Raw genomic sequence first — 22664 nt, forward strand, 5'->3', positions numbered from 1 at the left:
CAGGATAATTGTTTCTGTTATTTTATTAGTAGTGAGCTATGACTTTATTATTATAGAGCTGCTGCAGACCAGGTTCTTCTCCGTCCGGGCCACCATAGAGCCTCCTCCCAGCCTTGACCACAATCTCCAGGGAGAAGAGCCGTTCTGTTAATTTCTCTTCTGACCATGGGATCTGAGGGGTTAAAGGTCATAGACCCAGCTCTGCGCGACCTCAACCCAAGCTGAGAGGAAGGAGCCTCCGCATTGTCATCATCCATAAAACGTTCATCAATTATCATCAATCATTAATCTTTCACATTCATATCTGAACTATCAATCATGAATCATAAATAATCAGCAGTAATCATGAACATCAGTCATCAATCAGCAAGCATTAAACATAATCATCATCATCCCCTTCCATTATCATCAGTCATTCTTATTCTTCTTCTATTCTGATGGAAATAAGTCCACGTACAGTGACGGGTTTTCTCAGCAGATTTTACTTGTACTTGGCAGGTCCTGGGGCCATGCACCTCCGGCCGGGGGGTTATGAGTCCTATTATCTGTAGGACTGAGGCAGAAGGACATGAGGGGGTCAGCTCTGCGACTTGTCTCTCACAGAGATGGCCCAGCTTTTAGACAGATCAACTTGGAGGATAGTGTTGCCTCCTGGTCTCGGCCTTGGACGTGGTCTTCTGTTTCTCTTCACAGGAACTTTCTGAAAGTAACAAGAAAAGGAATTAAAGGAATTCAAGGAAAAAGTCAGATCAGACGACCCTCAGACTGGGGAACCAAGAAAAGCATCCACCTGAGGACCACAGATCCCATGTCTACTGGTGGAGCAGGTTGTAGTCTGGAAGAAGCTTCCACCAGAGAAATATACTTAGATCTCACTTATACTAATAGAATAGGATGGAGCCTGGAAGAAGCTCCCAGCTGAGGAACATAAAAGGAGGAGCCAAAGTAGTCTAGAAGAACATCCACCAGAGGGACACAGATCCTCACTATATTGATGGAGTAAGATGGAGCCTGGAAGAAGCACCATCGTGAGGAACAAAACTCTCATGTATCCGGAGGAAGCAGCCTCGATCCTGGAAGATGCATCCATCCATACTGGTGGAGCAGGGTGGATCCTGGAATAACCATTCACCTAAGGAACATACATAGACCTCACGTATATACTAGAGGAGCCTGATCGTAGCACCCAGCTGAGGCACATTAACAGATCTCATCCATGCTGGTGGAAAAAGAGGATGCTGGGAGAAGCATCCACCGGAGGAACATGCATAGATATCACCTGTTCTACTGTAATAGGATTGAGCTTGGAAAATTCATCTGAGGAACACAGATCACAAATCTAAACTGGTGGAGCAGGAAGGAGCCTGGAAGAAGCCTCCACACAAGGAACAAACACACGTCTCATCTATACTGATGGAGCAGGAAGGAGCCTGGAAGAAGCTTCCACACAAGGAACAAACACACGTCTCATCTAAACTAACCGAGGAGCCTGGAAGATGCGTCCTTCTATATTGCTGGAGCAGGGTGGATCCTGGAAGAAGCATCCACTGGAGGAACATACATAGATATCAACTGTTCTACTGTAATAGGATTGAGCTTGGAAAAATCATCTGAGGAACACAGATCCAATCTAAACTGGTGGAGCAGGAAGAAGCCTGGAAGAAGCTTCCACATGAGGAACAAACACACGTCTCATCTATACTGATGGAGCAGGTTGGAGCCTGGAAGAAGCTGCCACACGAGGAACAAACACACGTCTCATCTATACTGATGGAGCAGGTTGGAGCCTGGAAGAAGCTGCCACACGAGGAACAAACACACGTCTCATCTATACTGATGGAGCAGGAAGGAGCCTGGAAGAAGCTTCCACATGGGGAATAAACACATGTCTCATCTATACTGATGGAGCAGGATGGAACATGGGAGAAGCTTCCACACGGGGAACAAAAGCACTGATAGAGCAGGATGGAGCCTTTAGTCCTGGACTCTCCACCATTATTGCTGGATGGTGTCTGTCTCTAGTTTGGAACCTGAAGGCTGCACCTTCTATACTCCATGTGTAGCTGCAATGTCTCATGCAGCCAGTGATGAGGGTGCTGCACTGGTGTTAGATGATGGTGGTGGTAGTAGTTCCCCCCGGGGTGCTCTCTGTATACAGCAAGGGCTGGTGCAGAGCATTGCAGCAGGGACACAGATATGAAGGACGGATGAGGTCGGAGCCGTGTGATAAACCACATGACTTTCCTGAAGAACTTCTTCCATAGAATGGAGACACAATACTGGCTGGTCAATGGCTGAGCCCTGGGTGGAGATGATGGGGGTGATAGTATTGTTAGGCTTCTCTTCTGTGACTCATCTCCTGCACTAATCCTTACTGTGGTCTCCTCGGTTCCCGGCTGCGGGTGCGGATCTATTCAGACAAGTGTCTCTTCTGTGTCTTACTCTTTTTGTATCTGTGGCGGCTGAACCCAAAAACTACTCACAGGGAATAACCGGGGGTCTTCTCAGGCCGCACCCCCCCCCCCCACAATAACCTGACCCTCCTCGCAAGACCTCAGCTGATCCTCACAGGACCTCAGCTGATCCTCACAGGACCTCCGCTGCTCCTCACAGGGACCTCCGCTGCTCCTCACAGGGACCTCCGCTGCTCCTCACAGGGACCTCCGCTGCTCCTCACAGGACCTCCGCTGCTCCTCAAAGGACCTCCGCTGCTCCTCACAGGACCTCCGCTGATCCTTACAGGGACCTCCGCTGCTAGTATACAATGCACTGGTCTTGATAAATGTGTAACCTACACAGGACCAGGATGAGAACTTCCCCACACAACCACAGGAGGAGGCGGCAGTTCTGGGGTCCGGTTACCTTGGTCAGACTGCGGCACATTATCTCCTCAGGGTCCACAACATCCAGATCCAGAACACAGACCTTCACCTCCTGCAGAATACAGACACAGGGATCAGAGACCACAGGAAGCGCACAATCACAGGAGATCAGCAACCAGATCATACAATCACTAACAACCAGATCATACAATCACTAACAACCAGATCATACAATCACTAACAGCCACATCATACAATCACTGATAACCAAACTACAGAAAGAAGATGAATCCACCCCAATATCCTTGTACATAGGGGGCAGTATTATAGTAGTTATATCCCTGTACATAGGGGGCAGTATTATAGTAGTTATATTCCTGTACATAGGGGGCAGTATTATAGTAGTTATATTCCTGTACATAGGGGACAGTATTATAGTAGTTATATTCCTGTACATAGGGGACAGTATTATAGTAGTTATATTCCTGTACATAGGGGGCAGTATTATAGTAGTTATATTCCTGTACATAGGGGGCAGTATTATAGTAGTTATATTCCTGTACATAGGGAGCAGTATTATAGTAGTTATATTCTTGTACATAGGGGGCAGTATTATAGTAGTTATATTCTTGTACATAGGGGGCAGTATTATAGTAGTTATATTCCTGTACATAGGGGGCAGTATTATAGTAGTTATATTCTTGTACATAGGGGGCAGTATTATAGTAGTTATATTCCTGTACATAGGGGGCAGTATTATAGTAGTTATATTCTTGTACATAGGGGGCAGTATTATAGTAGTTATATTCCTGTACATAGGGGGCAGTATTATAGTAGTTATATTCCTGTACATAGGGGGCAGTATTATAGTAGTTATATTCCTGTACATAGGGGGCAGTATTATAGTAGTTATATTCCTGTACATAGGAGGCAGTATTATAGTAGTTATATTCCTGTACATAGGGGGCAGTATTATAGTAGTTATATTCCTGTACATAGGGGGCAGTATTATAGTAGTTATATTCCTGTACATAGGGGGCAGTATTATAGTAGTTATATTCTTGTATATAGGGGCAGTAGTATAGTAGTTATATTCCTGTACATAGGGGGCAGTATTATAGTAGTTATATTCCTGTACATAGGGGGCAGTATTATAGTAGTTATATTCCTGTACTTAGGGGGCAGTATTATAGTAGTTATATTCCTGTACATAGGGGGCAGTATTATAGTAGTTATATTCTTGTATATAGGGGCAGTAGTATAGTAGTTATATTCCTGTACATAGGGGGCAGTATTATAGTAGTTATATTCCTGTACATAGGGGGCAGTATTATAGTAGTTATATTCCTGTACTTAGGGGGCAGTATTATAGTAGTTATATTCCTGTACATAGGGGGCAGTATTATAGTAGTTATATTCCTGTACATAGGGGGCAGTAGTATAGTAGTTATATTCCTGTACATAGGAGGCAGTATTATAGTAGCTATATCCCTGTACATAGGGGGCAGTATTATAGTAGTTATATTCTTGTACATAGGGGGCAGTATTATAGTAGTTATATTCCTGTACATAGGGGGCAGTATTATAGTAGTTATATACCTGTACATAGGGGGCAGTATTATAGTAGTTATATTCCTGTACATAGGGGGCAGTATTATAGTAGTTATATTCTTGTACATAGGGGGCAGTATTATAGTAGTTATATTCCTGTACATAGGGGGCAGTATTATAGTAGTTATATACCTGTACATAGGGGGCAGTATTATAGTAGTTATATTCCTGTACATAGGGGGCAGTATTATAGTAGTTATATTCTTGTACATAGGGGTCAGTATTATAGTAGTTATATTCTTGTACATAGGGGGCAGTAGTATAGTAGTTATATTCCTGTACATAGGGGGCAGTATTATAGTAGTTATATTCCTGTACATAGGGGGCAGTATTATAGTAGTTATATTCCTGTACATAGGAGGTAGTATTATAGTAGTTATATTCCTGTACATAGGGGGTAGTATTATAGCAGTTATATTACTGTACATAGGGGGCAGTATTATAGTAGTTATATTCTTGTACATAAGGGGCAGTATTATAGTAGTTATATTCCTGTACATAGGGGGCAGTATTATAGCAGTTATATTCCTGTACATAGGGGGCAGTATTATAGTAGTTATATTCCTGTACATAGGGGGCGGTATTATAGTAGTTATATTCCTGTACATAGGGGGCAGTATTATAGTAGTTATATTCCTGTACATAGGGGGCGGTATTATAGCAGTTATATTCCTGTACATAGGGGGCAGTATTATAGTAGTTATATTCCTGTACATAGGGGGCAGTATTATAGTAGTTATATTCTTGTACATAGGGGGCAGTATTATAGTAGTTATATTCCTGTACATAGGGGGCAGTATTATAGTAGTTATATTCCTGTACATAAGGGGCAGTATTATAGTAGTTATATTCCTGTACTTAGGGGGCAGTATTATAGTAGTTATATTCCTGTACATAGGGGGCAGTATTATAGTAGTTATATTCCTGTACATAGGGGGCAGTATTATAGTAGTTATATTCCTGTACATAGGGGGCAGTATTATAGTAGTTATATTCCTGTACATAGGGGGCAGTATTATAGTAGTTATATTCCTGTACATAGGAGGCAGTATTATAGTAGTTATATCCCTGTACATAGGGGGCAGTATTATAGTAGTTATATTCCTGTACATAGGGGGCAGTATTATAGTAGTTATATTCCTGTACATATAGGGCAGTATTATAGTAGTTATATTCCTGTACATAGGAGGTAGTATTATAGTAGTTATATTCCTGTACATAGGGGGTAGTATTATAGCAGTTATATTACTGTACATAGGGGGCAGTATTATAGTAGTTATATTCCTGTACATAGGGGGCAGTAGTATAGTAGTTATATTCCTGTACATAGGAGGCAGTATTATAGTAGTTATATCCCTGTACATAGGGGGCAGTATTATAGTAGTTATATTCCTGTACATAGGGAGCAGTATTATAGTAGTTATATTCCTGTACATAGGGGGCAGTATTATAGTAGTTATATTCCTGTACATAGGGAGCAGTATTATAGTAGTTATATTCCTGTACATAGGGGGCAGTATTATAGTAGTTATATTCCTGTACATAGGGGGCAGTATTATAGTAGTTATTTCCTGATCGTCTCAGGGGCAGCACACACAAATGGGTTTTAGTCCTCTAGAACCAATCAGATAGAGACAGGTTACAAAGCAGTACACATGTATTCAATTAACTAGTTAAGGAGCCCTATAAGAGGGCAGAGGCACTAGGAGACAGTGTATTTTTTCTTTCTCTAGGTCAAAGATACAGACAGGACCTATGCTGCTGCTGTTCTTGTGTCCGCGCTGCACACAGTGGGGTGTCCCATGTTGCTCAGACGCGATGGTGTACTGAGACGGCCACTGTTTCAGCAGCCTAAACATGGGCAGTGTTGAGCCTCGGTACACGCCTGCCCTCCCAGGGTTTCGATACCCGTAAGGCTGTAATGGCCTCCAGAGGAGATGAAGGCCGCCTACGTCACACTACTGCAAGCCCCGCCTACCTCCATGGCGGGAACCGGACCGGAAGTGCCTCAGCCTGAGGAGTCCGAAGGTGACGCTTCAGGTGAGGGCAGGCTGGGCCTGTGTGATGCCATGATTACAGCACCGGATGTGGTGTTCCCTTTCTGGCGCCAGGGAGTTGTGGCTGAGGACCGGATGGGACGCAATCGGCGTCTGGAGTTTGAAGTTCCGGCGCCACAATATGCAGATTGCTCTCTGCCAGCAAGTGCTGCCCTCTGCTGACTGAGGTAAGAAATGGCACATGTTATGCTCATGCTCCCTGGTGTGTATTCACACTGCGCTGATTACTGCTGTCCAGGCCCTGCACTCCCTGCTACACAGTGCTGCAGCTCCTATATGGGTTTGTATACCTCTGCAAGACATATATAGGAGGGCTGTGTCCTAATGCAATGTTATAGGCACTCACTGCTTTATAGTGCTGCAGCGCGAGTATCAAATGTATAAGGTTATATGTACAACTCGCTGTTACATCATGCCTCAAGCTACTATATTACTCATATAGGATGCTATGCTAGCTGCTATATTATACATATAGGATGCTATGTTATGTTACACTCCAGATCCATTCTAACCTGTGTGCACTTTCTCTTGTCAGATCACTGCTGCTAAGCAGCTTCAGGCCTGGCAGGTGCCAGAATGGGAGACTGGCGGGGGATCCCAGCTTCCTTTGATAAGGCCTCAGCTCCTGTATTGGATTTATATGATGCATAAAAATCTATGATGTAATGCACTTTCTGTTACATAGGGTCTCATCCCCTATATTACATGTATAGCATGGTGTTATTATTCTGCACTCCCTGTGTCATAGTGCATCAGCTGCTATTAGATGTGTAAGATGCTATGATATTATGCACATAGTGCCGCAGCCCCTATGTTGGATGTTATTATACACTATTGATTAATGCATCTGCTGTTATTAGATGTATAAATGCTATATATAGGCACTCCCTGTCTCATAGTGCCTCCTCTCCTGTGTCGGATGTATAGCGGGGAATTGTTATCATGCACCTCACAGTCTCCTGTGTGGATACGTAATGGCGATATTATGTGCACTCTGCTTGCATTAGTGCTAGAAATGCCTGGTCAGAACGGGTGATTAACCCTTGTTTTGTTCTGTTTTATAGCAGATGTCGCCTCACAGGAGCTCCGCAAGAAACCTTCTCTAAGCTAAGCATAGTCTCTGCACCTCCTGATAATGCAAACTAACAGCTTATTAGTCCTGATTCACACATCTAACAGAGGACATTTATAGTGGATCTATATCATGGTGTAAGGGGCACCGGACGGCCTCTGAAGTCAGTATAGAGCTCTGAAGAGGAGTCTTCTTCTGGGGAATCTGATAATGATGAATATGATGTTACACAAGGATAAAGTTCAGTCTTTATGAGGACGTCAAACAATCCTAGTAGGGGCACCCCATCCTAGAGGAGTGGATTATAGATATAAACCTGAGCCTACATTCAAAGATGTACATTGAAAAGTCAAATCTCTTATAATTAAGGATCCTCCTGTTACTAAGGCGCCTCACAAAGCGATGTTCCCGCTGAAGAATCCGCGATCCCTAGTCCGTAAAACAGTCCCTGTACTGAAGAAGTCGTCTACCTCCTCTGCTGCTGTGTAAAGTCTCCCTGCCTTCTGTCCCAAGTGGCTCGGGCTGAGCCGATTGTTCTGGTGTATTAGATGAATACTGAAAAGATTGCACCTCCTCAAGTGCTACAGATGATCCCTGATACTCACCTGGACACGGCGAGGCTCTCCTGTAAGTCATTAACCCTCGCCAGTACGGCTAAAAGAGCCTTATGGGTCAGGTAAAAGGATGGAAATGGTGTTTTTAAGAACAACTTCGTAAGCCTCCTGTTCCAGCCAGAATCCATGTCTGAACCTCAGGTTGCAGATGATCCTGGAAAGCTGAAGTGAAGGTCAGGGAGTGAAGCTCCACAGTTTCCATAGCGGAGTCTTTAGGAGGCAGCAGAAGTCTCTGTCTAAGATGCTTTCTCCAGGAGAAGATTACCCATTACCAGTCCTACTGTCATGTGATGCCGAGCCCCACATACATCAGGTGGAGGAAGACCTCAGAAGTATTACTCTCAGTAGTCACAAACTACCATCAGACAACTGGGGACATCAGTCATCACAGGAGGCTGCACCTCAGTGTCCAGAGAACTCTACCAGCTGACGTCTTATTTCTTGTATAGACCCTCATTTTTTTCTCTCAGCATTCAAAATAAATAAATAAAAAGGGGTCAAATTCAGGATTAAAGCGATCCAGTCTGCAATGGCTCTTCTAATTAAAGAGGACTATCTAGTCACACTGTAGCCTCAATGTTCCCTGTCTACTCACAGGGGAAAGTTCTGTAGTGATTCAAACCAGATCCAAAAGATTGCATCTCCAGTTTTTTCTTTTTTTGGCAGTGGTTTTTCATGGCAGCCCTGAGGATCAGGGTATCACAATGGTGGAGACAGACAGCCGGCTGATAAGAGCTTCTTCAGAACCTCTACTCCAATCCCATGTGTTAGAAGTTTCTCCAATTGCGTCAGATTCTGAGATTCCTGTTTAATGCAAAGAAATCTTGCTTTGTGTCCCATCAGTCACCAAGGTTTGAGCTTCTTAAATAAACCCCTCAATTGGTGAATGTAACCCCAGAATAAGTGGGGGCCATCCAGAGGTAAGTAAGAAGCTGTATATCACATCCCAGGGTTACAGTGCGCTCACCCTGTTGGGGTATCTGACATCTTATATAGATTTGCTACTCTGAACTAAAGTTCATACTGATATTCTGCAGATTAATCTTCAGACAAAGTGGAACAAGGGACACGACATTCCTCTCAAGCCCATAAAGGGCTCTTAAAACACCAGAAAATACGGTAGGAATCTCAAACTCGATCATCCAAAATACTCCGGTCTCCTATCTCCGATAGGGACTTGCATCAGATGCCTCCTCTGAGGGTTGGGGTGCCCATGTTAGTCATCTGTGGACTAAGAAGAAGTGGAGCAAACAAGATGATGAATCTCAAAATCTTAAAAGAACTTTAGGGTAGTAAAGCCCTTTTCTCCACTTTCAGTACCTTCTCCACTGCCATCACCCAGTCCAGTTAGACAACGGACTGACCATATTCTCTGAGCAAGAGGTGGGCTTGAAAAGCTATCACTTAGCCCGCTAATGTAAGGATGATGGCACAGACAGAAGATCTTCTGCACAGTACATCTGCAGGTCACATTAAAGGATTATAGAACACCCCTGCGGATATTCTGGGCTGTGAGCCATTCCACCCGAAAGAATGGGGTCTCAACTCATCAGTTATAATGGTGTAATGGTCAAATGAGGCTTTTTCCCTATCCAGATGCCATAGCGTCATGCGGAAATTCAAAACTACCAAAAATGTAAGTCATTTCAGCCATACATTGGCAATCGATGGACTTCCTTTTTAAGTGGAACCAGGCTCTGGTGTACATGTTGCTTTCCTACTCCCTTGGTCCAAATGTTCTGAACAGTTTCAGAAGAGGTAAAGACAAAGACTATGTCTTCCCGCCTCGTTGGCTCCACAGGGCCTGCCACGGTCGCTGTCAAAAGGGAGGTACTGTAAGTTGCCAGCAACAGGGGACCTGCTCTCCAAAAAGAGCGTACACCATCCTCATCCACACACTCGGCAGCTAATTGCCTGGAGGCTGACGCAGTGATCATGTCACAACTGCGATCATATCCTGAGGTCATTATTACCCTACAGACTGCCCATAGACCTACCAGGTTGAAAGACTAACGGAGTATGAAAGAGGCTCAAATCTTCATCAACTTTGATCCAGATATCTTAAAAAAAAAAAAAATCTCGACTAAATCTCAATCAAATTCTCAACAATGGCATCTACTGCATATCTTCTTCAAATTAATAATAAGAATTCTTCAAAACCTTAAGTTCTGCTGTCCTTCCTGTAAGGAGCTATCGGTTGTCTTCTCAGCCCTATACAGGGCCCTATCAGAACTGTTACATAAAGGTCCCTCACCTTTAAAGTATTCTTCAGGCCGCCATCATCGCAGCCAGGCGGGTTATTGAACTACAGGATCCATTAATCTAAGATCCATACTTCAAAAATTGAGATGACTTCCTCATCTGGGTATCAATGCCAGAATTTTTTCCAAAAAAAAAAAAAAATGCTCCTTTTTATCTACAAACCTCTTGTTCGGATTAATGAAGTCTCCACACTAAAGATTTAAGAATAGCAGTTCTTGATGTCTTCCCTTAAAAAAATGATCTTCCGTTATTTTTTGTGCCTCCTATTCCAGTGCTCCCGATAACTGGGCAAAGGGCAAGTTGTCACTCTAACCAGGTGGTCTAAGGCCACCATAGAAGAACACTACAGTATACATGCTATCAAGTTCCTTCTCAGAGATAAGGATTCCTTCTATACAGCCTACAGCTACCTCTTGAACAGAGTTATGTCATGGACAAAGTAGACAAGGCCACAACATGGTCGTCATCTTTAACCTTTGTCAAATATTATAGGCTAGACTATCTCTTGAGCAGAAGGCACTCTGTGGCAGAGCAGTGCTTAAGTTACAAACATGTGGCCCACCCATAGAATTTTTCGGTACTGCTTTACAAATCCCATTTGTGTGTGCTGCCCCTGAGACGATCAGGAAAACAAAAATTTACTTACCCCGAAATTTTCTTTTCCTGGAGTCCAGGGGCAGCACATGCTTCCCTCCCTTATTTATATTGCTTTATAATAATACACTGTCTCCTAGTGCCTCTGCCCTCTTATAGGGCTCCTTAACTAGTTAATTGAATACATGTGTACTGCTTTGTAACCTGTCTCTATCTGATTGGTTCTAGAGGACTAAAACCCATTTGTGTGTGCTGCCCCTGGACTCCAGGAAAAGAAAATTTCGGGGTAAGTAAATTTTTGTTATTCTTGTACATAAGGGGCAGTATTATAGTAGTTATATTCTTGTACATAGGGGGCAGTATTATAGTAGTTATATTCCTGTACATAGGGGGCAGTATTATAGTAGTTATATTCCTGTACATAGGGGGCAGTATTATAGTAGTTATATTCCTGTACTTAGGGGGCAGTATTATAGTAGTTATATTCCTGTACATAGGGGGCAGTATTATAGTAGTTATATTCCTGTACATAGGGGGCAGTATTATAGTAGTTATATCCCTGTACATAGGGGGCAGTATTATAGTAGTTATATTCCTGTACATAGGAGGTAGTATTATAGTAGTTATATTCCTGTACATAGGGGGTAGTATTATAAGAGTTATATTCCTGTACATAGGGGGCAGTATTATAGTAGTTATATTCTTGTACATAAGGGGCAGTATTATAGTAGTTATATTCTTGTACATAGGGGGCAGTATTATAGTAGTTATATTCCTGTACATAGGGGGCAGTATTATAGTAGTTATATTCCTGTACATAGGGGGCAGTATTATAGTAGTTATATTCTTGTACATAGGGGGCAGTATTATAGTAGTTATATTCCTGTACATAGGGGGCAGTATTATAGTAGTTATATTCCTGTACATAGGGGGCAGTATTATAGTAGTTATATTCCTGTACATAGGGGGCAGTATTATAGTAGTTATATACCTGTACATAGGGGGCAGCATTATAGTAGTTATATTCCTGTACATAGGGGACAGCATTATAGTAGTTATATTCCTGTACATAGGGGGCAGTATTATAGTAGTTATATTCCTGTACATAGAGTGCAGTATTATAGTAGTTATATTCCTGTACATAGGGGGCAGTATTATAGTAGTTATATTCCTGTACATAGGGGACAGTATTATAGTAGTTATATTCTTGTACATAGGGGGCAGTATTATAGTAGTTATATTCCTGTACATAGGGGGCAGTATTATAGTAGTTATATTCCTGTACATAGGGGGCAGTATTATAGTAGTTATATTCCTGTACATAGGGGGCAGTATTATAGTAGTTATATTCCTGTACATAGGGGGCAGTATTATAGTAGTTATATACCTGTACATAGGGGGCAGCATTATAGTAGTTATATTCCTGTACATAGGGGACAGCATTATAGTAGTTATATTCCTGTACATAGGGGGCAGTATTATAGTAGTTATATTCCTGTACATAGAGTGCAGTATTATAGTAGTTATATTCCTGTACATAGGGGGCAGTATTATAGTAGTTATATTCCTGTACATAGGGGACAGTATTATAGTAGTTATATTCTTGTACATAGGGGGCAGTATTATAGTAGTTATATTCCTGTACATAGGGGGCAGTATTATAGTAGTTATATTCTTGTACATAGGGGGCAGTATTATAGTAGTTATATTCTTGTACATAGGGGACAGTATTATAGTAGTTATATTCTTGTACATAGAGGGCAGTATTATAGTAGTTATATTCCTGTACATAGGGGGCAGTATTATAGTAGTTATATTCTTGTACATAGGGGGCAGTATTATAGTAGTTATATTCTTGTACATAGGGGGCAGTATTATAGTAGTTATATTCCTGTACATAGGGGGCAGTATTATAGTAGTTATATTCCTGTACATAGGGGGCAGTATTATAATAGTTATATTCTTGTACATAGGAGGCAGTATTATAGTAATTATATTCCTGTACATAGGGGGCAGTATTATAGTAGTTATATTCCTGTACATAGGGGCCAGTATTATAGTAGTTATATTCCTGTACATAGAGTGCAGTATTATAGTAGTTATATTCCTGTACATAGGGGGCAGTATTATAGTAGTTATATTCTTGTACATAGGGGGCAGTATTATAGTAGTTATATTCTTGTACATATGGGGCAGTATTATAGTAGTTATATTCCTGTACATAGAGGGCAGTATTATAGTAGTTATATTCTTGTACATAGGGGGCAGTATTATAGTAGTTATATTCTTGTACACAGGGGGCAGTATTATAGTAGTTATATTCCTGTACATAGGGGCAGTATTATAGTAGTTATATTCCTGTACATAGGGGGCAGTATTATAGTAGTTATATTCCTGTACATAGGGAGCAGTATTATAGTAGTTATATTCCTGTACATAGGGGGCAGTATTATAGTAGTTATATTCCTGTACATAGGGGGCAGTATTATAGTAGTTATATTCCTGTACATAGGAGGCAGTATTATAGTAGTTATATTCCTGTACATAGGGAGCAGTATTATAGTAGTTATATTCCTGTACATAGGGGGCAGTATTATAGTAGTTATATTCTTTTACATAGGGGGCAGTATTATAGTAGTTATATTCTTTTACATAGGGGGCAGTATTATAGTAGTTATATTCTTGTACATAGGGGGCAGTATTATAGTAGTTATATTCTTGTACATAGGAGGCAGTATTATAGTAGTTATATTCTTGTACATAGGGGGTAGTATTATAGTAGTTATATTCTTGTACATAGGGGGCAGTATTATAGTTGTTATATTCTTGTACATAGGGGACAGTATTATAGTAGTTATATTCCTGTACATAGGGGGCAGTATTATAGTAGTTATATTCCTGTACATAGGGGACAGCATTATTTTAGTTATATTCTTGTACATAGGGGGCAGTATTATAGTAGTTATATCCCTGTACATAGGGGGCAGTATTATAGTAGTTATATTCTTGTACATAGGGGGCAGTATTATAGTAGTTATATTCTCGTACATAGGGGGCAGTATTATAGTAGTTATATTCCTGTACATAGGGGGCAGTATTATAGTAGTTATATTCTTGTACATAGGGGGCAGTGTTATAGTAGTTATATTCCTGTACATAGGGGGCAGTATTATAGTAGTTATATTCCTGTACATAGGGGACAGTATTATAGTAGTTATATTCTTGTACATAGGGGACAGTATTATAGTAGTTATATACTTGTACATAGGGGGCAGTATTATAGTAGTTATATTCCTGTACATAGGGGCAGTATTATAGTAATTACATTCTTGTACATAGGGGGCAGTATTATAGTAGTTATATTCTTGTACATATGTGGCAGTATTATAGTAGTTATATTCTTGTACATAGGGGGCAGTATTATAGTAGTTATATTCTTGTACATATGGGGCAGTATTATAGTAGTTATATTCTTGTACATAGGGGGCAGTATTATAGTAGTTATATTCTTGTACAAAGGGGGCAGTATTATAGTAGTTATATTCCTGTACATAGGGGGCAGTATTATAGTAGTTATATTCTTGTACATAGGGGGCAGTATTATAGTAGTTATATTCCTGTACATAGGGGCAGTATTATAGTAATTACATTCTTGTACATAGGGGGCAGTATTATAGTAGTTATATTCCTGTACATAGGGGGCAGTATTATAGTAGTTATTTTCTTGTACATAGGGGGCAGTATTATAGTAGTTATATTCTTGTACATAGGGGGCAGTATTATAGTAGTTATATTCTTGTAAATAGGGGGCAGTATTATAGTAGTTATATTCTTGTACATAGGGGGCAGTATTATAGTAGTTATATTCCTGTACATAGGGGGCAGTATTATAGTAGTTATATTCTTGTACATAGGGGACAGTATTATTGTAGTTATATTCTTGTACATAGGGGGCAGTATTATAGTAGTTATATTCCTGTACATAGGGGGCAGTATTATAGTAGTTGTATTCTTGTACATAGGGGGCAGTATTATAGTAGTTATATTACTGTACATAGGGGACAGTATTATAGTAGTTATATTACTGTACATAGGGGACAGTATTATAGTAGTTATATCCCTGTACATAGGGGGCAGTATTATAGTAGTTATATCACTGTACATAGGGGACAGTATTATAGTAGTTATATTCTTGTACATAGGGGACAGTATTATAGTAGTTATATTCTTGTACATAGGGGGCAGTGTTATAGTAGTTATATTCCTGTACATAGGGGGCAGTATTATAGTAGTTATATTCCTGTACATAGGGGACAGTATTATAGTAGTTATATTCTTGTACATAGGGGACAGTATTATAGTAGTTATATACTTGTACATAGGGGGCAGTATTATAGTAGTTATATTCCTGTACATAGGGGCAGTATTATAGTAATTACATTCTTGTACATAGGGGGCAGTATTATAGTAGTTATATTCTTGTACATATGTGGCAGTATTATAGTAGTTATATTCTTGTACATAGGGGGCAGTATTATAGTAGTTATATTCTTGTACATATGGGGCAGTATTATAGTAGTTATATTCTTGTACATAGGGGGCAGTATTATAGTAGTTATATTCTTGTACAAAGGGGGCAGTATTATAGTAGTTATATTCCTGTACATAGGGGGCAGTATTATAGTAGTTATATTCTTGTACATAGGGGGCAGTATTATAGTAGTTATATTCCTGTACATAGGGGCAGTATTATAGTAATTACATTCTTGTACATAGGGGGCAGTATTATAGTAGTTATATTCCTGTACATAGGGGGCAGTATTATAGTAGTTATTTTCTTGTACATAGGGGGCAGTATTATAGTAGTTATATTCTTGTACATAGGGGGCAGTATTATAGTAGTTATATTCTTGTAAATAGGGGGCAGTATTATAGTAGTTATATTCTTGTACATAGGGGGCAGTATTATAGTAGTTATATCCCTGTACATAGGGGGCAGTATTATAGTAGTTATATTCCTGTACATAGGGGGCAGTATTATAGTAGTTATATTCCTGTACATAGGGGGCAGTAGTATAGTAGTTATATTCCTGTACATACGGGGCAGTATTATAGTAGTTATATTCCTGTACATAGGGGGCAGTATTATAGTAGTTATATTCTTGTACATAGGAGCAGTATTATAGTAGTTATATTCCTGTACATAGGGGGCAGTATTATAGTAGTTATATTCTTGTACATAGGAGCAGTATTATAGTAGTTATATTCTTGTACATAGGGGGCAGTATTATAGTAGTTATATTCTTGTACATAGGGGGCAGTAGTATAGTAGTTATATTCCTGTACATACGGGGCAGTATTATAGTAGTTATATTCCTGTACATAGGGGGCAGTATTATAGTAGTTATATTCTTGTACATAGGAGCAGTATTATAGTAGTTATATTCCTGTACATAGGGGGCAGTATTATAGTAGTTATATTCTTGTACATAGGGGGCAGTATTATAGTAGTTATATTCTTGTACATAGGAGGCAGTATTATAGTAGTTATATTCCTGTACATAGGGGGCAGTATTATAGTAGTTATATTCCTGTACATACGGGGCAGTATTATAGTAGTTATATTCCTGTACATAGGGGGCAGTATTATAGTAGTTATATTCTTGTACATAGGAGCAGTATTATAGTAGTTATATTCCTGTACATAGGGGGCAGTATAATAGTAGTTATATTCTTGTGCATAGGGGGCAGTATTATAGTAGTCTCGGTATCTCTCCTTCTCTCATTACTTACTCCATCTGGTTTGTGATCACACTGTGATGGATGCAGATGCTGGGGTTTGCGGCACGCCGTCTCCTTAATGATGATGGTTCTTGTGTCTGGGATCTCGTCCTCCTGTGAGTAGATAAGTGATATGCACATAAATCTTCGGCGCTTCCTTTGTCTTACACTTTTGCTTTTTTACACCCTTGTCTGATAAAAGAAACATTAAGCCTGAGAGTTTATGGCGGCAATTAATCCCGTTCTCCTACATGACACATAATTACACCTGATATGTTCTATCCGCGGATTTTATAAGACAAAAGTTTTATGTTTTTTACAAAAGTAATAAAATATTTCAGACAACTTTGTAAATCCTTCACTTCCCTCATTGATTTTTCTCCAATCACACTGAAAGTTTCTTCGGCTTCGCTGTTACTGAGGCCGATACATTGTGACGGCTCGGGTGATGGATTCCCATCTGTCGCCATTAAGATTCCGCCACTCGGGACCTTCACAAGGTCATTTATTACCCCCTTATCCTCCATCTCCTCTACTAACCACCCCACCATCTCCTCTAACCGCCCCACCATCTCCTCTAACCACCCCACCATCTTCTCTACTAACCACCCCACCATCTCCTCTAACCACCCCACCATCTTCTCTACTAACCACCCCACCATCTCCTCTAACCACTGCACCATATCCTCTGCTAACCTTGACTCCTGCCCCGTCCAGGTCTTTATGTCTTGTATGTTTAAAAACTATGGAGGAAATTACAGATTTTATCGCCTACCTCCAGCAGAGCAGGGGGTCTGGGGTCCAGGGCTTTGTATAAGTATGTGACCCCTTCCCTCTGGTTGTACAGGTGGATGACATCTTCTATGGATCTTCCATGGTGGAGCTGAGCCTCTGCGGCGTCAGAGAGACATCCGTGTAATGTGACAGCAGAGACGAGCAGCAGAGACAGTCCCCACATCCTCAGCGAGTCCGGTCTTGGTGGAAATGCCCGTTCATCTCTCGGCTCTTCACTTGTTTCTACTTCTTCTTCTTCCTGGATGATGGTGAAATCCACAGCGTTGCCAATCTCCTGGTAGAGAAGAAAATTGTCCTCACTAACTTCATCTGTTATGCTGGAATAGACCCTTTGACCTCAGACTAGTTTGTCTTCGTGCTGACCCCCGATGACCCCGATGACCCCGTATATTTTCACCTTTTATGCTCCGCCCATGAGAAGCAGCTCCCAGTGTGGTGTCCGTGTTTCTGGCAGCTTGTCCCACCCCTCAGGAGAAGCTGGACCAAACCATTGGGCAAGGAATAGTCACCTGAAGGCCGAGGTCAGGACCAATGCACAAAGTGTAGGTCAGGCAGGGTCACTGTACAGAGTCAAAGGTCAGAGACTCCTCGGTAGGTAGTTGGTGACAGTTCTGGCACCGGATGTCACATACCACCAGGGGTACACGTTATACTCTGGGGACACTTTAGTATTGGACGGGCCCAGGGGTAGATTAAGATTTGCCCCTACAAGTCTGAAATCACTTCCTACATGTGATACTATAACCTGCGTCTTGGGGGATGGATGTGTCCTTTCTGCTTTCAATATGTGGGTTCAGGAACTTTGGTGGACCTAAAAAGGTCCTGTAATGGCTCTTGTGTACATGTGTATAACAGCATGAACAAATGTATGAGGATTTCATGTGTAAAGTCACTGGGTGGTTTAGGTGGCCATGGGCCCCCTGGAAGGCTTGGGCCCCAGGCTAGCACTACAGGACGACCCTTTGGATACTAGAATCCACCAGCTGTGAGCACCCGAGGCCGGGGAAATGCAGGAGCTGGGAGCTCGATGAGGTGCGGAGGAGGAAAAACGCAAAACGGAAAAGGTAACAGCTCTACAAGAACATGGGATTAGGTCCTATGGCGCTGCTCAGCGATGACCAATCAGAGCTGAGTATTCAGAGCATGTGACACTGTACAATCGCTTAGGTAGATAATCCAAATTAGGCAATAAATTAGGGTCTTTCCCAGATCCCACCTTCTCCCCTGGGTCCTAGGGCACACCTGCTGCCCATTGCTAAAATTTACTTGGCCAATCCCGGTCCTCGTGACGAAAACCTCCCCTTACGAGAAAACATGGAAAAGTGATGGTGACCGGTGCCTGCCGGTGGAGGAGGCACAGATCTTCTGGTGATTGATGCGACCATCCTCAGGTCCCGGCTATTAGCGGCCACAGAGTATTACACAGTATTTCTCCTTCTTAGAACACGAATGTGACAATGTGTTTCCCCATAAGATGGAGAAGAAACACGACCTGATGTAACGTCCGGAGGAGGAAGAGAGAAACCACAGAAAAATAAAAACATGGCCATGATCTGCAGAGCATCGCACCCCACAAATGTCTCTGGAACCTCACAAATCAGAGGCTGGAGTTCTGTGCAGAACTGGATTATAATACAGGGGGTTTGGGCGGCAGCCCGGGGCCCAGGACTTCTAGTGGCCCACGGCCACACAAACCACCCACCAAATTTATCCTTAGAAAGATCTTCACCCAATAAAGATTCATACATCTGTTCGTGCTCTCAAAACAGTAGAAATATTTCAAGACCTTTGAAGGTCCTCGGGTTCTTAAACCAAAGGTTGAAAGCAGCAGAAGGGACGCATCGTCCATACCCCAAGGAGATGATTCAAGTCCCAGAAGTAGAAAGATGACTCTGCTGACCCCGCCCTCTAATGATAATGAGATGACTCTGCTGACCCCACCCATTAATAATAATGAGATGACTCTGCTGACCCCACCCTCTAATGATAATGAGATGACTCTGCTGACCCCACCTTCTAATGATAATGAGATGACTCTGCTGACCCCACCCTCTAATGATACTGAGATGACTCTGCTGTCCCCACCCTCTAATGATAATGAGATGACTCTGCTGACCCCACCCTCTAATGATAATGAGATGACTCTGCTGACCCCACCCTCTAATGATAATGAGATGACTCTGCTGACCCCACCCTCTAATGATAATGAGACGACTCTGCTTACCCCACCCCCTAATGATAATGAGATGACTCTGCTGACCCCACCCCCTAATGATAATGAGATGACTCCGCAGACCCCACCCTCTAATGATAATGAGATGACTCTGCTGACCCCACCCTCTAATGATAATGAGATGACTCTGCTGACCACACCCTCTAATGATAATGAGATGACTCTGCTGACCCCACCCTCTAATGATAATGAGATGACTCTGCTGACCCCACCCTCTAATGATAATGAGATGACTCTGCTGAACCCACCCTCTAATGATAATGAGATGACTCTGCTGAACCCACCCTCTAATGATAATGAGATGACTCTGCTGACCCCACCCTCTAATGATAATGAGATGACTCTGCTGACCCCACCCTCTAATGATACTGAGATGACTCTGCTGTCCCCACCCTCTAATGATAATGAGATGACTCTGCTGACCCCACCCTCTAATGATAATGAGATGACTCTGCTGACCCCACCCTCTAATGATAATGAGATGACTCTGCTGACCCCACCCTCTAATGATAATGAGACGACTCTGCTTACCCCACCCCCTAATGATAATGAGATGACTCTGCTGACCCCACCCCCTAATGATAATGAGATGACTCCGCTGACCCCACCCTCTAATGATAATGAGATGACTCTGCTGACCCCACCCTCTAATGATAATGAGATGACTCTGCTGACCACACCCTCTAATGATAATGAGATGACTCTGCTGACCCCACCCTCTAATGATAATGAGATGACTCTGCTGACCCCACCCTCTAATGATAATGAGATGACTCTGCTGACCTCACCCTCTAATGATAATGAGATGACTCTGCTGACCCCACCCTCTAATGATAATGAGATGACTCTGCTGACCCCACCCTCTAATGATAATGAGATGACTCTGCTGAACCCACCCTCTAATGATAATGAGATGACTCTGCTGAACCCACCCTCTAATGATAATGAGATGACTCTGCTGACCCCACCCTCTAATGATAATGAGATGACTCTGCTGACCCCACCCTCTAATGATAATGAGATGACTCTGCCGGCCCCACCCTCTAGTCATAATGAGATGACTCTGCTGACTCCACCCATTAATAATAATGAGATGACTCTGCTGACCCCCCCCTCTAATGATAATGAGATGACTCTGCTGACCTCACCCTCTAATGATAATGAGGTGACACTGCTGACCCCACCCTCTAATGATAATGAGATGACTCTGCTGACCCCACCCTCTAATGATAATGAGATGACTCTGCTGACCCCACCCTCTAATGATAATGAGATGACTCTGCTGACCCCACCCTCTAATGATAATGAGATGACTCTGCTGACCCCACCCTCTAATGATAATGAGATGACTCTGCTGACCCCACCCTCTAATCATAATGAGATGGCTCTGCTGACCCCACACTCTAATGATAATGAGAAGACTCTGCTGACCCCACCCTCTAATGATAATGAGATGACTCTGCTGACCACACCCTCTAATGATAATGAGATGACTCTGCTGACCCCACCCTCTAATGATAATGAGATGACTGCTGACCCCACCCTCTAATGATAATGAGATGACTCTGCTGAACCCACCCTCTAATGATAATGAGATGACTCTGCTGAACCCACCCTCTAATGATAATGAGATGACTCTGCTTACCCCACCCCCTAATGATAATGAGATGACTCTGCTGACCCCACCCTCTAATGATAATGAGATGACTCTGCTGACCTCACCCTCTAATGATAATGAGATGACTCTGCTGACCCCACCCTCTAATGATAATGAGATGACTCTGCTGACCCCACCCTCTAATGATAATGAGATGACTCTGCTGAACCCACCCTCTAATGATAATGAGATGACTCTGCTGAACCCACCCTCTAATGATAATGAGATGACTCTGCTGACCCCACCCTCTAATGATAATGAGATGACTCTGCTGACCCCACCCTCTAATGATAATGAGATGACTCTGCCGGCCCCACCCTCTAGTCATAATGAGATAACTCTGCTGACTCCACCCATTAATAATAATGAGATGACTCTGCTGACCCCCCCCTCTAATGATAATGAGATGACTCTGCTGACCTCACCCTCTAATGATAATGAGGTGACACTGCTGACCCCACCCTCTAATGATAATGAGGTGACACTGCTGACCCCACCCTCTAATGATAATGAGATGACTCTGCTGATCCCCCCTCTAATGATAATGTGATGACTCTGCTGACCCCACCCTCTAATGATAATGAGATGACTCTGCTGATCCCCCCTCTAATGATAATAAGATGACTCTGCTGACCCCACCCTCTAATCATAATGAGATGGCTCTGCTGACCCCACACTCTAATGATAATGAGAAGACTCTGCTGACCCCACCCCCTAATGATAATGAGATGACTCTGCCAATCCCCCCCTATAATGATAATGAGATGTCTCTGCTGACCCCACCCTCTAATGATAATGAGATGACTCTGTAGACCCCACCCTCTAATGATAATGAGATGACTCTGCTGACCCCACCCTCTAATGATAATGAGAAGACTCTGCTGACCCCACCCCCTAATGATAATGAGATGACTCTGCTGACCCCACCCCCTAATGATAATGAGATGACTCTGCTGTTCCCCCCCATAATGATAATGAGATGACTCTGACGATCCCCCCATCTAATGACAATGAGATGACTCTGCTGACCCCACCCTCTAATGATAATGAGATGACTCTGCTGACCCCACCCTCTAATGATAATGAGATGACTTTGCTGACCCCACCCTCTAATGATAATGAGATGACTCTGCTGACCCCACCCTCTAATGATAATGAGATGACTC

General features: G+C 42.3%; 1 protein-coding gene across 1 annotated transcript; it reads right to left on the reverse strand.

The window, feature by feature from the left end:
• Positions 1-466: 466 nt before the first annotated feature.
• Positions 467-19356, reverse strand: LOC140134171 (cathelicidin-3-like). Its single transcript, XM_072154807.1, has 5 exons — positions 19304-19356; positions 17589-17925; positions 16826-16927; positions 2863-2934; positions 467-700 (listed from the first exon to the last, which is right to left on the reverse strand). The coding sequence occupies exons 1-5, from the start codon at positions 19354-19356 to the stop codon at positions 578-580; spliced, it is 687 nt and encodes a 228-aa protein (XP_072010908.1). The 3' UTR covers positions 467-577.
• Positions 19357-22664: the final 3308 nt, after the last annotated feature.

Source organism: Engystomops pustulosus, chromosome 5 (assembly GCF_040894005.1).
Source record: "Engystomops pustulosus chromosome 5, aEngPut4.maternal, whole genome shotgun sequence".
NCBI lineage: Eukaryota > Metazoa > Chordata > Amphibia > Anura > Leptodactylidae > Engystomops > Engystomops pustulosus.